The 21,579-nt window shown below is 40.1% G+C and overlaps 1 protein-coding gene and 1 pseudogene across 10 annotated transcripts in view; both read left to right on the plus strand.

Annotated features, from left to right (window-relative positions):
- The window catches only part of NCOA7 (nuclear receptor coactivator 7), a 157,612-nt gene that overhangs the window by 32,983 nt on the left and 103,050 nt on the right, over positions 1-21,579 (plus strand). For 7 of the 10 annotated variants that reach the window (XM_073893874.1, XM_073893875.1, XM_073893876.1 and 4 more), the window contains exons 2-3: positions 634-747; positions 15,362-15,457. In XM_073893874.1, coding sequence (XP_073749975.1) covers positions 698-747; positions 15,362-15,457 — 146 coding nt within the window. In that variant the 5' untranslated portion in view covers positions 634-697. The remainder of the gene's footprint in view (positions 1-633; positions 748-15,361; positions 15,458-21,579) is intronic. The other 3 variants (XM_073893881.1, XM_073893882.1, XM_073893880.1) reach the window with 1 other exon arrangement.
- On the plus strand, positions 2,805-3,205 carry LOC112817945 (guanine nucleotide-binding protein G(s) subunit alpha pseudogene; annotated as a pseudogene).

Here is a 21,579-nt window from a genome sequence, read left to right on the forward strand (position 1 = left end):
TTTATTACAGGTTTAAGCAAACGCTCCTGGGAAGCATAGGTGAGGGTAGTAGGGTGGGGAGGGCAGAGCAAGCCTATAAAGCCATTTTGAAGAATAGCTTCCTGAGGCTTTGTACTTTCATTTCCACATTTGCTCAAGTGGGATGTAGTCGCTGGCATGTTTCCGAAAATAAAATAGAACACTGATGTTATTTTTAAAGAAAGAACATTCTCGTAAAATGCGTAAGTGATCCATTTTTCATAATTATGTATGAGACCTATTCATGATCAATTACCTATAAAAAGTGAGTTTGTAAATTTAGGCTGCACAGGCAGCCTAAAATCTTCAAAAAAAATCAGTGGTTTTCATTTTAGCACATTTCGAAATAATTGTTAATTGTAAGGAAAATACTTCAGTCTAATTTTCCAGCCACCTTTTATTTTAGTTTAACACTTCCATCCTGATGGTAGGTTATAAATCCCCCCCCCCCGCCATGGACATTTGCATTTCATGTATTACTCATGTGACTACATTTACTGGTTCAAGTTTATCTTCCGTTCATGCCGGGCCATGTAGCTCCACTCTGTTTTATTCTTCATCTTGGCTGTTATAAACTTCCTAATTTACAGTCACTTTGTTGTTTTTTTATTATAGGGTTATGATTCACTGATTTAAAAAGAAGGACTTTTCCAAATACTTTGCATTTTGATTGTGTATTATGGATACCAAGGAAGAGAAGAAGGAACGGAAACAAAGTTATTTTGCTCGGTAAGCATTGCTTTGCAAAATTATTATCAGTATTTAAATGTTTGTGGGGGGACTTTGTCCTCAAGTATTAGTTGGCATTCTGTGTTTGGCGAGTGTTCATAAAGCAGGTGTCCAGGAGAAGTTAAATTGCACTTTGTTTTCATCCTTTTTCTTACTCGCAGTAGAGGAAGAACATTCGGTTCTCATCTTTCCATCTTTGACAGTTCTCTCAGGCCGGTGCTGCCCAGGGGATCTCGCACCATCATTACGCACTGAGCTGCATGTTGCTTGGGATCCCACATTTAGCAACCTACATTGAATCTTAGATCCCAAATGCTTAGTTCCTGCTTCTCTCATAGCTTACTTGGTTTAGCTATAACTAAAAATCTATGACATTTTAAGCTTATTACCTTGTTGGGAGTCTGTTACTGAAAAGTATTTTTGTAAGTAGATGGAATGGATGAAATTCTACCATTGGAGTTCGTGTCATTACTAAAGCTGAACTCATCCAACATATATACAGTTGTTGGTTTGTGAATAGATGTAATCTAATAGATGATCAGTTACTCTTTACGGATTTAGCCATATATTGGGCAGGTACTCATCATAATAAAGTGCATGATATGCTAAAACACCATTTTGATAGAATGTTTTCAAACTCGAAGTGAGAACACATAGGCTTAAAATTATCATTATGGTCTCTTAAATTGAAATATTTCTAAGAACTGGATTCAGCCTCACCACATCCCCAGTCTGTGCTTGTTAAAGATGCATTTCTTGTTTTCCAAATGTAAGCCTTGGAAACTGAAAACCAAAGTTTTTTGTTGGTATTTTTTATCCAGAAATTAAGCTAGGTTTTAGACTGTTAATAGGAAAAGGAAGAAAATGAACTTTTAAGGAACTACTATGTATAAAGTTCTTTACTTATTATTTTATTTATCTTCACAGTAAACCTAACCTACATTTCCCCCTATTTTACCAGTGAGGTAACTAAGACTCAGAAAGCATTTCATCCATTTCATGCAGCTTAAGAGTCAGTATTCGAATATTGGTATGCCCCAGTTAGTAATAGTAAACTGTAAGAGTTTTTGGAAAGCAAGAGTTAAACGACTAATTGTAGTGCGATGTTTTCCATTATTAAGACTACAGAGTAGGACGTTTGGGGAAAGAAGAAATCAGGCATCTAATGGGTGGAACATTAGAAAGAGGGCACCTAGAATAAATAAGAACTAGATAGTAATCTTTAAAAATGCTTTATTTTAAGATAGTTATAGATTCACATATAGTTGTAGGATATATTACCGAGAGCTACCCTGCACCCTTCATCCAGTTTCCCACAGTGGGAGCACCTTATGCAACTGTCCTATAATATGGCAACTAAGAAATTGACATTGATGCAGTCCACCAACCTGATTCAGATTTCACCAGGTTTACAAGCATTCATTTGTGTATTTGTGTGTATCTAGTTCCATGTAATTGCATCACATGTATAGAGTTGTGTGGCTATATCACGATCAAGATAGAAATCAAATAGGTTTCATGTGCTACCCTTTTGTAGCTGCATTCACTTCCTTCCCTCTACTTGCCACCCCTGACAACCACGAATCTGTTCTCAATCTCTGTAATGTGTCATTTCAGAAATATTATATAAATGGAATCATATAACCTGTAACCCTCTGAGATTAGATTTTTTTTCATTTAGTGCTGTTCCCTGATGTTTTAGCCCACTCAGATCGCTGTAACAAAACACCACAGACTACATGGCTTATAAACAACAGAACTGTATTTCTCAGAGTTCTGGAGGTTGCAAGTCTAAGACAGTGGTGCCAGGTTCTGTGTCTGGTGAGAAGCCGCTTCCTGGTTCATATAAGGCCCTCTTCTTGCTCTAACCTTATATGGCAGAAGGGGCAAGGAGCTTTCTCATACCTCTTTTATAAGGGCACTAATCCCATTCATGAAGACACCGCCCTCATGACTTAATCACTCCCCAAAGACTCCACCTCCCAACACCATCACATTTGGCATTATGTTTGAACATATGAATTTTGGGGGTACACAAACATTCAGAGCATAGCACTTGAGATCTGTTCAAGATGTCTCATATATCGGCCCTGCGCCCCGCCGCCACCGCCACGGGCTGCCTCGGAAACAGTAAGACCGAGGACCAGCGCAACAAGGAGAAGGCGCAGCGCGAGGCCAACAAAAAGATGGAGAAGCAGCTGCAGAAGGACAAGCAGGTCTACCGGGCCATGCACCGCCTGCTGCTGCTGGGTGCCAGAGAATCTGGTAAAAGCACCATTGTGAAGCAGATGAGGATCCTGCATGTTAATGGGTTTAATGGAGAGGGCGACGAAGAGGACCCACAAGCTGCAAGGAGCAACAGCGATGGAATATATTATCCCTAGATGATGGCTACAGTTTCTCATCTTCCCGGCTATGTCCTATCACACTTTGCATGCTGGAATTGCCTGGTCTTAGGAACTTCTAATAAGAATACTATTCTGTTGTGGGGGGGAGAGGGATGGGGCCCTACCACCTAACCTCAAAAGATAACTGAAAACAAACAAAAAAAATACAAAAGAAACCACACACACAAAAAAAAACCCACAAAAAAAATGGCATGAAATCCTTAATTGGCAGAAATGTAGTGTAATAGCAATCCAAAAAAGGCATCTACATAAAAGTGACTGACAGTTTACTTTACCAAAAGTTGGCATTTGAGAAATATGACAAACCCTTATAGAACCAACTACGGTGTACTAGATGCTGCGCTAGATCCTTGAACCCTACTAATGCCTTGCCTGCACTTCTCTCTGTGAATCTGTTCTGCAAGTAAATATAAGAATTAACATACGTGATAAATAAAAATTCTCTGCATGTCTCAGCAAAAAAAAAAAAAAAGATGTCTCATATATCAATAGTTCCGATTTATTGCTGAGTAGTGTTCCATGGTATGCCTGTATCACAATTTTCTAAATATTCGCCCATTAAAGGACTTTTGGGTTATATCCAATTTGGAGCTATTACAAATCAAACCACTAGGATCATTTGTGTACAAGTTTTTGTGTAAATATAAGTTTTAATTTTTCTGGGATAAATGCCCGAGAGTGGAATTGCTGGGTCAGATGTTAAGTGCATGTTTAATTTTGTAAGAAACTGCCATCCCCTCTTCCAGAGTGGCTGTACTACTTTACATGCCTTCCCATCAGCATTGCATAAATGACCCAGTTCCTCCACATCCTCGTCAGCATTTGGTATTATCACTTTTTCTTATTTTAGCCATTCTGGATAAATGTGTAGTGATAACTCCTGGTTTAATATGCATTTCTTTAATGACCAGAGAAGCTGAACATCTTTTCGTGTGTTTATTAGCTGTCTGTCCATCTGCAGAGCAGTGCCTTTTCATAAGTCTTTTGCCTGTTTTCTTATTGTTGAATTTTGAGAGTTCTTTATGCACTCTAGATATTCTTCCTTTGATGGAGGGTTTGTAGCTCTTTTCTCCCAGTCTGTAGCTTTTGTTTTCCTCTTCTTAGCAGCATCTGTTGCAGAGCGTAAGTTTTTACTTTTGACACGATTCAATTTATTAGTGTTTCCTTTTATGGATTATATATTTGGTGTCAAGTCTAATCCTTTACCCAGCCTTAAGTCCTAGAGATTTGCTTTTGTCTTTTTTTTCTACAGGTTTTATAATATTATGTTTTATACTTGTCGGTCATCCATTGAATTAATTTTTATATGAGATATGAGTTTCAGTCAATGGGTTTTCTTTTCTTTCTGCTTATGGATGCCCTAGATAGTGACTTGGAAAGCTACAGTGCCTTCTCAGCTTAACTGCACACTGATTCCAACAGTAAGGGTGATGGGTGGTTCACAACCTGTGCAAGGTTAACCACCTCTAGTTCCTAAGATGTAGAATAAGGGGGGCCCCTTCAATTGAGAATGCAAGAGGACACTGTTCTGGAAGAACAGCGCCGTTTTTTTTTTCAGCATCAGAAATGTAAAATTTAATTGTCATGCTTGCCTTGACCTCTTGTGACAACTGTTCTAACAATGAAAAGGAAAACATACCCAGAAATTAAGTATGACCTTACAAGCATAAGGATAACAGGCCAAGAACAAAAATCAGTGATGCTATTCTAACAGCACACTAACATGATTAGTTACTAGGAAATGGGAGAGAGAGAGAACAGACAAATCTGTAGTTTAGTTGTTACAGTGCACTAGTGGCCAAAAATGGTCAAGCTATTAAAAGCCAAAGGGAAACCAGAAGACCCTCCATTATCAGAAAAAAGGCAACCAGCGTTAATACTCTTTTCAAATGCTTTCTGACTAAACTGTGGAATTACCATAACATGGAATTACCAAGAGGACCTACTTGAAAGTCAGTTTCTGACAACACAGGGCTGATTTCTCTGGAGCAGTGTGCATAAGGGCAGTCCAAGCAAGATTTCCACAGCAGAATGTAAAGTCAGGCCAAGGGTAAGGCTGAACTGATGCAATCACACTACCTTACATAAATCTCTACTGGTGTGCAGAGGAGATCAAAAGATTTGTCCTTATTTCTACTTGTTACCATGATACGTATCTGAAACCCAAAAAATTGCTTTTGAACTGTTCCCCCTGTCTTCATCCCTTTTTCCTTCCATGTCGTTAAATAGCCTCTGTTTTCTTGGTGTACTTTTTTACCATGTGTTTTCATAAACACTGTATGCTTGTATGTATTTGGTAAATAATCCTTTATTTACCTCTTTTGTGGACGTTCCTCTCCCTCTCTCTGAATTTAACACCAAAGCAAAGTTAAGTTTAAAAGATCCCATTTTAATAATTTTGGATTGAAATTAGCAATTTGAGGATCACCCGGTACTTCCTTTCTTATCATTTATCTTGAACTATGCCAATGTAACTCTAAATGGAAGGGTGAATTAACATTACTGCTAGACAGATTTATTCTGGATATGTGCTAAGGAGTTTTCAGGATCTCCTGGCCTGGCCCACCTGGTTTTCAGGATCTTCGGTGTCATTTTATACCAGTTTATTCCAGATCGAATGATTCATGAGACCTTTCCCCATGCTATTGCAAAGAATTTGTGTATACAAAATTAGTATATTATATATGTGGATTAATTCCTCGACACTTAACAGGTCTTGCAACTAAATGAAAAACGGAGTTATGAAAGCAGGTTGTACTCTGTGTGCTATCCTTCATCATCTTCTTCCACACTTTATTTGACATTATGTGGTTTTTGCAGAATTTAGAACCCATTTAGCGATTTTTGTGCAGGTCTCTTTATGCTCTTTGTATGTTTGAACAATTTTTTAAAAACAGCATTCAGGATCGAGCATCAATTTAGGATATCAAAAATAGATTTTCAGTGAACCTACAGCGGTGTTTTGTAGGAGATTGACTTTTCCCTTCTGATAAGGTCTGACAGGGCCTGTAAATAGACACTGAGTGGTAGAGACTCATCAGCCGACTCTGTTTGGTTCGTATAGGTCCCTCTTCCCACTGCTTCCTTGTTTTCCAGAAAAGCAGAGCTGCTGCCGCCACCTGCTCTCTTCTTCCCCAGCCCCCCTGAGCCAGTTGTGTGCAGCGTGGAGGGGGATGATGCTCTTCTTTCTGCCTCACCCTCCCACCCCAGACTCTGAAGGTTGCAGAATGTAGAGCACATCTCAACTCCGATCCCCACTCCTCTGACATGCCCCCACTTGCATCCCCAGCCTCCACCCTGGCAGTTCTTCATCCTTGAACCTCTGCCCCGTCAGCAGAGCACCTGGTGTTTGAAAACCACTCCAGTGTATGATCTTGGCCAAGTTTTCTAAATTTCAGCCTGCATTTCTTGTTGTTGTTAAGTGTGGCTAATAATAACCTACTAACAAAATGGCTTTGAAGAAGGAAGCTTCCCAGCCTGAGCCAAGGTGATGAAGTCCAAATGGGACACAGCAAGGAGGACCAGAGTTGAACTAGGTCTGGTCCCTCATCCACACTGATTGAAGTTTAGCCCCTTCTTCAGAGAGGAGGATCTGGAGGCTGATATTTGAACTCACTGGATAGCCTTTTTATTAAATATACAGAGTCAATTGTGTGGCTCTCTCATTCAAGCAAAACCAAACCAAGATGCTATGAAGATGGAGGTAACATATTGCTTGGCACAGTGAGTGCTCAGTCACCTCTGACCTTGGCTTCTTTGCTTATCTGCACCTTCGTCTTCACCTAAACATCTTCATCTTGATACCCTCCTCCCATCCCATGAGCTGCTCCTGTGGTTCAGATCAGGGAGGCACGAGTAATCACAACAGTCCAAAGTGCGATCAGCAGTTTCCCAAAGGTACATTGTTATGAGCACAGCTGGTTCTGGAATAGCATAAAGTGGAACTATGTAGTCCAAAGGGCTTTGAGAATTCTTTTTTTTTTTAAGATTTTATTTATTTGACAGAGAGAGAGACAGTGAGAGAGGGAACACAAGCAGGGGGAGTGGGAGAGGGAGAAGCAGGCTCCCCGCCGAGCAGGGAGCCTGATGTGGGGCTCGATCCCAGGACCCTGGGATCATGACCTGAGCTGAAGGCTGACGTTTAGCGACTGAGCCACCCAGGCGCCCTGGCTTTGAGAATTCAAAGGCACCCTTTTATTTCATAGTGGGAGCCCAGGCCCATGGGATGAAATTGTCAATGACCTGCTGGCCCCATACCAGGCCACTTTATGTATATTAACTGGTAATCAGAGCCTCACCACTGGGATTTGACACACTCTCATGTCTTGGGTGTGCATGCCAGAGACACCGACTCCTCAGCCCTTAGAGTGGCTGGGTAGGACCATGTAGGCTGGTCACCTTTAGCCACGAGTAGCATTTTATCCCGGGTAGAGTGTATTACCCTCTTCTGTGGGTGCTTTCCTGTGAAAAAGGTTGGGAGAACTGACCCACAGTACCTTCATACCAAGCATCTGATCTATAAAAATTTTCATGCCCAAATATGATTGGATTGTTACGGAAATTTAGACTCAGAGGGGTTGGATAAACTTGAGTGAGATGATACAGCAGGTGGGTGAGGCAGGATTTGAGCCCAGCTCTGGCCTTCTGCAACCACAGCTTATACTCTGCAATGCTGCCCGTGGCAGTGGGGCAACTTGGTGGCAGGAGGGGGCCTGTAGAACACGGACAGTTCACATCATTGTGAATTCATATGCGGAAGTACATCCTAAGTTCTAAGGGACCCTTAAAAAACAAACTTGTTTATGGCTTGTGAGGACATCCCATACTACCTCTTGTCAAGTTTAATGTCAGCATATTGACCAACTAAAGCAGGAGGAAATGTGTAGTCTGGGTAACACACCTACGTAAGTCAGGGTTTTATGTTACAGAGGTTCACATTACTCGCTAGCATTGCCTCTTATCTGAAAAGAGTAGTTGCCTATAATGGAAATGAATGCAGAAACACATTTGGTCAGAAAACCCCAGAATGCCCTTTTGGGCATGTACAGAGCCTAAGATCCAGTGGCAGGTATCAACTGGATGGGTCTGCCTGGTTGGTCTGCAGTGTTGCTGAGGCTACAGGGAGGGCTCCCCCTCTCCAGCCCCACAGAGGCTGTCTTTGAACCCTAGGAAAGGGCTACCACTTTGTGGTATGCCAGTGCTAAGAATGGATATGCCACATGCCACATGGGTGGTGCGGTGTGATGTGAACTCTCGCCCTTCCTTTAATTAACAGTCTGTAGATTGTTTTTTCCTGCTGGCCAAGGACCATTAGAGAACCTTAGCGTGTCCAAGATTTGAGGAGAAACTTGATTATTACCAGCGGTTGGATTCAAGATATTTGGTCATAATGTAGGTTTTCACTGAGCTGATACATGAAAAGCAAACAGTACTGTTTTAAGCAGTGGGTAAGTGTTATAATGCTCTACTGTCTTAATATATGGTTAATATTTTATTCTCTCAGTTTTGCTGTGTCTAGTGATGCTAATAAAAGTTAATAATAACAGGGGCACCTGAGTGGCCCGGTGGGTTGAGTGTCTGCCTTCGGCTCGGATCATGATCCTGGGGTCCGGGGATTGGGCCCCGCATCAAGGCTCCCTGCTCAGTGGGGAGCCTGCTTCTCCCTCTGCGTGCCCCACCCCCGGCTTCTCCCCTTCTCCTCTGCTTAAAAAAAAAAAAAAGTTAATAACAGCATTTGTTGGCCCTTTACAAAGTACCTTCACGTGCATTCTCTTCCTGTATCCTCACAATGATCATGTGAGTAGATAAAAAAGCAGATGTCACATCTGTAGTTCAGGAGGTTCAATAACTTGCCTCACATGACTTACCCTTTAAATGGATGAGCTGAGCCCTGAATCCCAGTCTACTTTGTATCTCTGATTCTTTTTCTTTATTCCATATTATCTTGGTTTAAATTGCATTAAGCATCAATTTTTACATTGAGGGGGGAATAGAACATGTTATTGGCATCGTGATGTGGGAAGTAGGAAAAATTGTACACGGGTTTGAAAGTAGAATGTTCTATAGTTGGTTTTACTGGAAAGCGTATTTGATTTCAATTTCTAAGAACCGTCCTAGAAGACTGTCATCGCCATGAGTTCCTGCAGTGATCACCTAGCACGGCCCTGGAGCACTTCCGTGGATGATCTTCAGAGCTCTTGTTCATGTGTTTGCACTCCGTCTCCCCCCAAGTGGGCTATCTGGAGGGGTGGGACTCTGCAATAGGTCAGTGCTCCTTCCATGTGCCTCATTAAATTAATAGCAGTTGGCATGTGGCAAGTGTTAAACATTTTTTTTTATCAACTAAAAGACTGACAGTATTTAGAACAGCTTCTTTAGTGTAGGATCTAAATGGTTTGTGAGTCTTAATTTTTTTAAAGATTTTATTTATTTACTTGAGAGAGAGAGAGAGAGAGAGTGAGCAGCAGGGAGAGGGAGAAGCAGGCTCCCCACCAAAGCAGGGAGCCCGATGCGGGGCTCGATCCCAGGACCCTGAGATCATGACCTGAGCTGAAGGCAGATGCTTAACCAACTGAGCCACCCAGGCGCCCCGAGTCTTAATTTTTATCACCATAAATTTTTTATTATTCAGCAATTTTTATTAATCTTAAGAAAGATTGAGAATATTTTAAAACCATTTCCTATAAAAAGCTGCTTGTGCCTTATTTGAAAATATTACTAATTGCCAATTAAACTGTTGAATGAGCTGTGATGTTGTTAAAGGCTTATGCTTCATAGTTTTTTGATTGAGTTCAGATCAAGCAGCTCTTAAGAGAACATTTACATATTGCCTGTCACTCATTAATGGGAAAAATGTCCACGGTCAAGTCGGAGCTGCTGATGTTTTTTAAGAAATCATTAACTTTTTTTCTACAGATTTTTAAAAAAGCTTATAAACATTTAGACATTAACAGACTCATGCTTTTTGCTTTGTTTTTAAGGAACAGGCAGAGTTACTTGATTTAACTCCATGTGTAGTATACTGCTTTTCAGTCTGTAGATTACAACCCATTGGGGCATCATGAAATCAGTTAAGTGGATAAGAACCTGCATTTCTTCTAATGGAATGGAACAGAATAGATTAGTTTGGACTAAAGCTAGACAGAATAGAAAATATCAGAATGCATTGTAGGTAGTCAGAATAAATAGTATTTCATGAAAATTTTGTTTTAAATGTATATAAGTATGTATATCTTGAATCACAGTTTAAAATTATCTTTTATTGTGGGCCATGATCAATAGAACTCATTGTTCTAGAGGAGTTTTTGGTGGTTAGTATACTGGGAGTGAGGTTATTTTCCTCACTGAACAACAAATTTCTTTGAAAATTGTTGATTTAATACACGTTAACCAATTGTTCAAAGACAACTGTACATAAAGTACCTGTTCTATAAATATATTTTCCCCCACTGCAGTATAATGGCTCCCTGTAAAACTGATTTGAAGGATCAGTGACAAGCAGGTATCCTTCTATTTGAAATCTCAGGCTGATCTGGTTTGTCCTAGATCTTGGAGTGAGACCTGATGAAGCTGTAACCTAACAAAACCACCAAATGGAACTATTTTGATCGTGAAGCTTGGGGAACTTTTTTGTTTATGGGCCACCTGTAGGTTTCTCCTCTAGAACTACCTACTAGCTCTGGGGCCTTGGGTATAGTTTTCTCTAAAATGAGAATAATAGTACCTACTGTAAGATATTGTTGGAGGATTGAATCAAAATACATATATAAAGTCTTTAGAGTAAGTACCAATGAAAAATTAGCACTAATGGATTTTAATATAAAAGCATGCTGCCTAAGTGAGGAATACAGGAATAATTGAGAAAAAGGAGGAATAAATACATAGGCATACATTTGGTGTAAGTTTTCAGGGAGTTTATATATCCCTTGAAACTTGTCCATAAACATGCTGTAGTCACAGCCTTCAGTGAAAGACCCAAGACTCTAGACACAGATGAGACCAAAGCACTTGAAAAGTAAATGATTTAAGCTGTCTCCCTCCTTTTTTAATGTTGTTGCTGACAGTTGAAGACTTCAACTGAACTGACTTCTGAATTTGTCTGAAACTTGGCACTGCCTCAGCTGGAGATACTTTGGCACATGCCTTTGAAAACTTTCATTATTGCTGGTACAGTGACTCTTCAGTGTGAGAAAATTGAGTTCTGAACCAGAAAAATGCTTTGTGCTCGCAGCTCTGGAACTTCCTAGCTCAGGCCTGGACTCCACTTGTTGGTGATTTTAGTAGAAAGTTTTCTTTCTTTTTCTTCGAAACTCGTATCTGAAAATTCCGTCTGTTTTCACCCCTTCTACCCTCATAAGTCAAATGCTAATTGCGTATCTTCCCACGCATCTTCCCAGATTAGTCTTCCTGAGACAGAGCTCAGATATGTCACTGCTGCATCCCAGATTCTTCTCTCAAATTTGAGGTTCTGCACAATACGGTTCTTTCCTACCCTTCTGTCTTTATATCCTACTTGGATTTTTCTGTCCATGTCTTACACTTTATTTGTATGATGAACTTTGCTATCAGTGTCCGCTCTCTGTATACAGTGAGGACAAACCCAACTGTAATTGCGATACTGTCTCCTTGACACCTTTCCTATTTCATTTAATTCTTAACCACCCTACACACACACACACACACACACACACACACACACACACACACACACCACAATTAGATGTGCCCTCCCCTGCCACTGGACTCAGAGGGCATTGATAAGGCCTCCTTATGTCTTCTCTTGGGGCCCTGAACACAGCCTGTCTTTGGATGTACCCATAACGCTCTCATCTTCTCTGCCTTATTTTTTGTTATTTATTGCTGGTTCTTTTTCATTTTTATATTCCTCATAAGGTCTAACTTTATGCCCTGCTTCTAACGGTCATTCAGTGTGAATGATAGCATTTGTTGAACATTTGCTGTGTCACAAGCACATTTGTGTACTCATTTAATCTCCTAATTACTCCATGAAGTAGGTCCTGTTATTATCCTAATTACAGATAAAGATGCTAGAGTTTATTATAGATGTTCTGGGATTCGCCCAAAGTCACAAAGCTACAAAGTGGCAGATCCAGGACTCAGCCCAGGTGTGCCAGACCTCCTAGCCCACGCCTCCAATCATTATGCCATATTCTTCATTAAACTATGTTGAATTGAATTTCATAGAACTTTCTCGGTTATCCAGGTAAGGGTAAGTGAGACTCACTGATCTAAATCATTAAATGTATTAAAGTACTAAACTGGTATTTTCTGATTTTCAATGCAAAATTGTTCTTAAGAACTTTGAAACAAACTAGGAATCTCTGGTCCTTCAAGGAAACTTCGAAACTCTCCACATACCAACAAAAATGCCACCAATCTCCTGAACTTTCTCTGTATTTGGGGGCATCTGGCAAGAAGTGCCCTATTATTTCCTCTCTAGATTCAAAGTTGGCGGCCCTAACAAGCTGAAATTGTCCTTGCTTGGCACTTTTATTGTAAAGATGCTTGGTGCTTGAGCCATGGGTCATGTGTTCATGCTTTTTTACTTCCCTTTTCCTTCATTTACCACTTTAAATAAAGTTTGCGTAAACAAAATGGGTAATTCCCCTTTTTTTCTGTACTCATTTTGTCGTGTATTATACCAGTGAATGTGCAACACCCCTGCCTACTTTTTCTAGCTTTTTTCTTTTCACACGTAAATCAAGTTGGTAGTGAAAAGGATAATGGGCCAGGTTTAAGGAGACTGAGTAAGACCCGTCGTAGTCCATGGTTTGCAGTGTGATTCAGCACCAAATAAGGCAGACTGTTGTGTCAGTACCATAGAGCAAGAATCCAAGGGTTTCATCATACTGGGGATAAGAAGGGAAGATGAGTTAGTTGGATCTGGGAAACCCTGGGTCTCCTCCCAAAGCAAGACAGGAGTTAGCTTCTGCTGAGGCAGAGGGTGGTGGAGAGCAAAAAAGGAGGTCTTTTCTCAGTAGTTACATTACTAGAACCTTAAATCAGGCATACCCGAAATCACTTGAAGAAGAATTAAAGATGACTGTGCGGTGGGGCTATCCTGCACTAAAGTGAGAAATGTAGCTTGATGATTGTGAGACATTAAATTGTTTAGGTGTGAACATAGCGTATGAAGTAGATATGGAAGAACCAGAGAAAAAAATATGGATTACATCCAGATTTTAAAACAGTTTTTATTAGTGTGTTTATGGAATACTTGATAGACTAGATGACCAAAATATGGTCATGTGAACTTAGGAAGCAGTTAAATCAGAGGCCAATTATTCATGCTTTAAATATTCTTTTCTATACTAAAAAAAAAAACAAAAAAACAAATTATATTTCTGAATACAGCATTTAAAATATAGTTTGCACATACATTTTCAAGAACACATCTGTTGTACAAAGCGGAATAGATGCAAAGTTGATGGATTCCAATTTTGAATATGTGGCATGATTTAAATCAAATTACTGTTGAGGATGGTTTGAGCCAAGTCATTAATCATTTTATTCATTTTTCCTGTGTCTATGAGACTATGTTACTGTTGATTATGACAACTGAGGTGCATGTTCTTCACAATTTAGAGCTAGGAGAGGCTTTGGTTTAGAAGTTGTAAAATATATAATTTAAAGGAGATGAATTTTGATATTTCAGATTAATTTTGTTAGCACAGCAGAAAGCTGAATGGTAATTTGGTTATTTCATTTTCAGAAGGTAATTGAAGCAGATGCTGGTGAGGTCACTGGGGACTGAGTCATCTCCCATTTCAATGGCTCCATCATTTTGTGTGTGTGTGTGTGTAGGGGTGTTTCCTTTTGCTAAATCGACTACTTTTACTAGATAATGAAAGAAATTTAATTTTTCTAAATACAGCCCTGACCATATATAATCAGGATTTCAGGTTATTTTTCTAAGAGTAAATGGATTTTAAATGCAAAAACATAAAACAGTTTTTCTTTTATAAGAACATATGGATTTTTTTAAACATAGAAGTTAGTTATAAACACACACACATCTTTAAGTGCAGTTTGTACTATCTTTAACGGGTCAATGAAAACTTAAAATTATAAAATTAATTGAGTTATGAACCTAATATAAATAATCTTGACTTTCTTCCTGTTTATTTTTAATGCACAGGAAAACCTTTTTCTAAGTTTGAATAAATGACCATATTGGTTTTTATATTATCTGATGCAAGTAGATACTTAAGACATCTCTCACTTCTTTGACTTACTCAGATGTAAGACTTTGAGTCATATAATGTTTATCCTTGGATTTGAAATAGATTCTTGTGTTACAGGGAGAAACTTGTGCATTGCTTATATCTCAGAAAGACCTTATGTGCCTGCATCTGTTAAGCCCAGTGGGTAGAATGGTGAACACAACAAACGTGGGTCTTGCTCTTCTAGAGATTATTTTTCACAAAGACATTAAATAAGGAAATATAAATGCATATGTCATGAGAAATTGCAGGGTTTGCTATGAAGGAAAATAACAGGATGTTATGGAAGAATTGTGAGGGCAGTATCTACTCTAGATAGGAGTGATGTTCAAGGAAGATCTCTAGAAAATAATGACATTAAAGCTGATGTTGGCATGGGCAGGATTTGCCATATGATCCATGTGTTTAGGAGAAGTGCTGGGGAAAAAGGAAAGGAGGGGTCTGTTCTAAGTAGAGGAAACACTGAGATTCCAAGACCTTGAGGGGCGAAAAGGCCCATGGCAGATTCCTGGGTCTGCAGGAAGGCCAGTGGTGCTGGAACTGAGTGCTTTAGGGAGAAAAGCACAAAAAGGCTGGAGAAGTATGTGCGGCAAGTCATGCAGGTGTTTGTTGGCCACATTTGGGAATTTGGATGAAGCAACTAGAGGAATAGAGGTACCATTAAATGAAATGGGAAAACTAGGAAAATAATAGTTTTGAGTGGGAATCTCAAGAACTTAAGTTTGGACGTGTTAATTTTGAGATGCTTATGAGACATACCAGTAGAACCGCAAAATGTACAGTTGGGTATATGTGCCTGGAGTGAAAACAGAGTGGTCTAGGCTGAGATAGAAATTGAGGAGTTGTTGGCCCCAGCCAGCAGGGGAATGGACGAGATCATATAGGGAGAGAATGTAATGTGAAAAGAGAACAGAACTTAGGAATGGGGAACAGAATTGATAACTCTAGCCTTTACTGGTCTAGTAGGAAGAAATCCAGCAGAGATGGAATCACAGCAGCCAAGAGAAAAGAGCAAGCATTTCAAGAAAGAACGATCAGAGGTTTTGGAAGCAGTGAGAGGTAAATTAGATGAGGACTGAAAAGTATCCTATCCATTAGGTTTGGCCACTTGGACGTCATTGATGATTGAATAAAAGCAGTTTCAGTGCGGTAGTGGGAGAAGCCGGTGTAATGCAAATGGGAAGTAAGGGAATGAAGTAAGAACTTCTAGGCAGTTCTTCCGGGAACTTGGCTGGGAAGGGAAGCCAAAAATTAGGGCCATGGTAGGAGGGAGATGTGGAGGTCAAGGAAGGGTAAGTTTATAAAGACGGAGGAGGGCACCTGGGTAGCTCAGTGGGTTAAACGCCTACCTTCGGCTCAGGTCATGATCCCAGGGTTCTGGGATCGAGTCCCGCATTGGGCTCCTTGCTCAGTGGGGAGCCTGCCCGCATCCCCCCCCCCACCCCCGCCGCTCTCGTGCACGCTCTCTCTCTCTCTCTCAAAAATTAAAAAAAAAAAAAAAAAAAAGACGGAGGAGGAAGAGAAGTAAAACATGTTTGTTGGTTAGTGGGGATGGTCCATCAGAGGTGGGGGTGTGGGGTCCCCCAGAGAGGCCAGCTTGATGACTGACTGACCCTTATGTAAAGTCATGGGAACATTAACAAAGCAATAAAGCAGGAGATCAGCCGCACCAGATTGCCTATACCCTGTCCAACCGGGGCCTATAACATGCTGTAAAGTTTTAGTTGTGTATATTGGCGGTCTACCCTCTTTTTTGCTGATTGCTCACTGTGTGCCAGGAGGCTTACAAATATGACCTTATTTAATCCTTAGAACAACCCATGAGGTACATGGTGGTATTTTCCTCATTTTGACAGGCAAGAGAGCAGGCTTGGAGTGGTTTAGTAGCTCCCAAGTGATACGGCTAATAAGTAATCAGTCAGGATTTCTTCCTTCAGTGTTCAGCTCTTAGGCCTTTATTAACTACGACTTCCATACTGCCTTCCAAATATAGTGTAAAAATAAGTAGAACCAATCTATTCCATATTAGAAATTTTCAGTTGTAATATATTCATTTAGAACTTTATAGACATTTTGTCATAAATTTTTTTTTAGCAGTTACTAATGTTTCCTCTTTGTAAGATATGTCCAAAGGTAGCTGGAGAATTCCTAAGTGTTTAAGACTTCTTCCTTACTGATAATGAATCTTAAAAATAAACTATAAGTGAGTGGGTTTTAAACTATTGGAGTTTTAACATAACTTTTCTGTTATAGGTGAGCATCAGTTGTTTATGTACATTTTAAATGAAGAATGCCCATCTTAATGCTATGGGCAGGAACCTGATGTATGGTATGTTTGAGGAACACAGCTCCTGTTCTGTAGTAGCCTCTTCTGGGTACAGAAAGCAAGCCATTAGCAAATCTTCCTACATTTTGAAGTAAACATTGTGCAGTGGAATGGTTATGTCTGCAGCTCTGATAACAGCTGTTAAATTTCTTTTCCTGCAATCAGAATTCTAATGAATGTCTCCAAGACCTTTTTTTAGTACACTGTCTCACAGTGACTTCATTTTGTAGGCACATCGTGTAAGGAACTTCAGTTCCTCTCTAGCAGTAGGTGTGGGATGAAGAGGTACCAGGTAATAAAGTAATTCGTTAATGCCCTGGGAACCTGGAAGAAGTGATTGAGAAATTAGAAAGAAAAGATAGCATTTTCTTTAGTAAGCATCAATTTCATGTTAACTTGACATCTCCTTTTTCTTCTTCCACTCATCTTAATACAGGCACCATGTCTAAGTTCAGAAACATAAGATCTTTTAGGGGAAGGGCTGAGGTCATCAGGGCCACCATGCCAAGGACAGAATCTCTGCTGCATCTGACAAATAGGCCTTTGTCAACCTGGATTTGAACTTTTCCACCCACAGGGGCATTCCAGGTGCCCCCCCACCATGGGGGGGTGTACTTATTTCTTTCTTGAAAAGCTCTTGTTAATAGAAAGTTTTTTTAAAAGTTTTAGTTTAAATTTACTTTTTTTTCAATTTATTTACTTATTCTCAGTTACTGAGGATCCATGCAGAATATATCAAATCCCACTTTCATTTATTGTCATTGTATGTGTTTGAAGGCAACATCGTGTTCTTCCTGAACCTTTTCTTTTCCATACTGAATATCCCAAGTTTCTCAATCTCTCCATCTAAGACAGTTTTTAGATTCTTCACTACCGTGCTATGGTCTGATTAATGCACTTATAGGAATATTACTTGTTATCCTTTTATTTTCATTAATACAGTATTTTATTAGTTTGTTGATAACAATTGTATTCACACTGAGGGGAAAATAGTGTTTTTCCTTATGGGAATTGGACTTTTAATTTTATCTTGTTTGTTTTCTATCCCTTGTTCTAATTTTCCTGGAATTTTGAAACCTGATTTTTTACATCAAACAGATTTGCCGTCCTTCGTCGCTTGGGTCAGAGCTACAGCCTGAACAGCACGCCCTCTGTGTTCTTGTCCAAGCAGTTGCTGAAAACGCTGAGGTGGAGAGCTGTACACATTATGGCACATTAGTACCGTCAGTGGATTAAATAATTATCTTTAAGTCTTTCGACTTGCTAGAAATCATCTTGCTCTGAGTTCAGTTAACTAAATTCTCTAGCTCATCTGTTTCCTTCTTACCTTTAAGAAGGTAGTGCCAGACATTCTCAAGGACCTTAGTGAAATCTTGATATACATGCGACATGCCCATTCATTGATATGCCAAATCTAACAGTACTGTTAAAAAAGAGAACTGTGTTAGTTCATTTTCCCTCATTTTCTTATAGCCATGGTGGTTCCTAGCAGTCAGTAATGTCTCTTCAAGTAGTCACAGATGATTGGTCTAATATCTGTCAGTTTATTTTTCAGGGAGTCACGATCAAGCTGCTCAGTGTGTCATTTCCAGAATCTGATTTTTTTTTTCTTTTGAAACCCAGAATTTATTTTTTTTCTAATTCCTGTCTTTCTCCAGGACTCTTCAGAGGTTACTGGTAATGGTTCCACAATGCAGGGAGTTATTTCTTACAGGGCTAGAGACTTCGTCCTGGATTTCATTTTCTTAGCTGTGCTGCTTCATCCTTTTTAGAATGGTCTCTTTGATAGAGCTGCCACATTGGAGTGAACTAGATCTCCTTTCTCCCTCTTATGAGTTAACTCCACCCAGTGTGCCATGGGCACTGGCCCTATTGCTTCTTGCAGCCTCATTCTGTCAGCATCCCAAAAATTTCCTTGTGACTTTTTCCTTTGCATTGATTACAACCATCTGTTCATTCTAAGCTTCAGATTTCCATTGTTGTTCTTCTGGGTTTCTGTCATTTGCTTGTTGCTTTTGTCTAAGCTTCATTTTGTTCCTCTCTACCATTCTTTGCACATGCCTATTGAAAACCCGAGTTCATCAGGATACATTTGGTTCTCGAGATGCTTTCTGCTTTGCCTCTTCAGCAGGCTCATTTGTGATGGGGTTGACAGAATTTGTTTTGAAGAACATATCATCCTTCTTGAACCATTTTCCTTTTAAGCTCTGGCCATGAGATCATATTCATCTGTTCTTTCCCTCAGCAAACATTGGTAGGCTCACTCATACGTGGAATCTAAAAAAACAAGTGAATGAACAAACAAAAAGCAGAATCAGGCCTGTAAGTACAGAGAACACACTGACCGTTGCCACAGGGGGTGGGCCTGGGGGTAGGGCAAGATGGGTGAAGGGGAGAGGGAGATACAGGCTTCCAGTTATGGAATGAATAAGTCATGAGAATAAAAGGCACAGCATGGAGAATATAGCCAGTAGATACTGTAATAGCGCTGTATGGTGATAGATGGCAGCTATGCCTGTGGTGAGCATAGCATAACACATGGAGAAGCTGAGTCACTGTGTTGTACCCCCTGAAACTAATGTAACATTGTGTGTTAACTATATGCAAATTAAAAAAAAAAAAACATTTGTAGGAATGTACGGTCTGGTGTAATAACAGGATGCTTATAAAAGAAGTAACAATGGGATAAGCACCGGATAAGGGGACTGCCAAGTGCTAAAAGTATGAGGCAGAGGACGTGACTGTCCAAAAGAGCCTGGGCATCATCATAAAAGAGGTGATATTGTGCTGTCTTCAGATGTCAGGAAGAGAGAATGAAGGGAGGGAAGTTTCACACGGATGAAAGAGTGTGTATGGATGCACGGACGCATGAAATTACATGGGATTTACATGTGACTGGGACACTGAGATGGAGTCCTTAGATTCTAAGAGAAGCCTATCATTTGGGTCAGTTCTTTTTCACTCTCTGCTGTGTACTTCCATATCTTCCTTTTGACTCACAGTCCTAACCTTCAGCTGGAAAGTAAGGGGAAAACATTGTTGACGACCCAAATCTATAAGATTCCTACCTAGAACTTCAGTCACTAGAGATTCATTTCATGTTTCTTCTGTTGGAAATCAATCTCTTGACCATGCGTCTGGACCTTTCTTGAATGATGGTTTTGATCATTCTTAGGCTGTTCTCTGCCACTTTGTGAATTAGTGTGCTAAACCTAATTCTACCAGGGCGAATTTGGGTTGCTTTTATTCCCCCTGACAAGGAGCCACCAGATAGCTTCCTCTTGTTTTAATTATTAAAGGGATCAGTGAAATAATTACCAACTTAATTTTCTTACTTCCCAGGCAAGAGAGCACACATCAGTTCATTGGTTATGCTACCTAAGGATTAAAGTTTGCACCCTGGATAGGAGGTATGAGTCCACAAGCCCCACAGATGATAGGCTTTAACCAGTCCCATTTTTCACTGGTCAGTAAAGATTCTTCATTTATAGCCCACGAGGGTCTAGCACACCAAAGATGCTCAGAGTTCACAGTTTTTTATCAGCTTTGGCTGGTAGCCTGCTCAAAATTCACAACCCAGGGCGCCTGGGTGGCTCAGTTGGTTAAGCGACTGCCTTCGGCTCAGGTCATGATCCTGGGGTCCCGGGATCGAGTCCCGCATCGGGCTCTCTGCTCAGCGGGGAGTCTGCTTCTCCCTCTGACCCTCTTCCCTCTCGTGCTCTCTCTCATTCTCTCTCTCTCTCTCTCTCTCGCTCTCAAATAAATAAAATCTTTAAAAAAAAAAAATTCACAACCCATTTATAATGAAACTCAGCACCAAGTTTACTTCCCGGGGAAGTGCTGCTGGGAGCAGGAAATTCTCGGGCAGGACTGGTGAGGGATTGCTGTGATCTCTCAGGTGCCCTTATTATTTTCTGAGGCCACTGGTGGCTCTCCCATCCATGGGACACCACCACGCTGTTGCATCCCCACATGGCACGCTGCCGAGCCTTCCTTCTGCCTGCCCTGTGTCCTGCCCCCCAGAATTCTCTTACTGGTTTCAGTTTCTCTCTGGAGCTTCAAACTAATTTTCTTTCTTGGATCTTTTATAAATTATTTTCCAATTTCTAGAAATGCTGTTTAAGGAAACATTTATGTTTTTCAAAATAAAGTTTCTGTGTTACCGTAGAGTGAAACTATTGGCCTAGAAATCTGGTGATTTGTTAATTTGGGGTCATAATTTTAAGTGATTCTTAGAGTTTAACTGCATTGAAGGGAAAATAAGAAATTAAGGGGGCAAAAAATCAGAAACCAGGAAAGACAAATGTGCTTATAATGAAGATCAAATACAGATACATAGAACATTTACTTGATTAGGCAGACAACTAAAACTCTTAGAAGAAATAAGTGGGGCTGGTCTTTGGTGTCAGGATGGAGGCAGGAGGCTGCTTTGGGGGCCTTTGTCCCCTCTCCCAATGACCATGTCATCAGCATTCCTCACATACCACCCCAAATAAAAAAAACAGGCCTGATTAAAAAAAAAAAAAAAAAAGTCTACCTGTTTAGCAGATGCGGCTTTAAAGCAAGGCTCAGAACCTTTCCTAACCCTTCCAGATCTCAATTCTGTTCCTCATTTCCTCCTGGAGCAATTATAGACTGGCCCCACTCGCTTAAGGCCTTCTTGCCTCTGTCTCTTTCTTCCTTTTTGTTGGTGCTACATAATTGCTTCCTCTGAGAATAATGGAACTTTTTAAAAAATGGCATGTTTAACTGAAGTTGTCACTATTTTTTAAAAATCATACCGCATGCAAAAATATTTTCGTAGGGAGATAATCAAGAAATGATAAAGAATCTTTAAAAATAAGTTGCAATTGGA

This window comes from Callorhinus ursinus, unplaced genomic scaffold (assembly GCF_003265705.2).
Source record: "Callorhinus ursinus isolate GAN/ISIS: 27379988/994484 unplaced genomic scaffold, GSC_fseal_2.0 scaffold6, whole genome shotgun sequence".
In the NCBI taxonomy this organism is placed as follows: domain Eukaryota; kingdom Metazoa; phylum Chordata; class Mammalia; order Carnivora; family Otariidae; genus Callorhinus; species Callorhinus ursinus.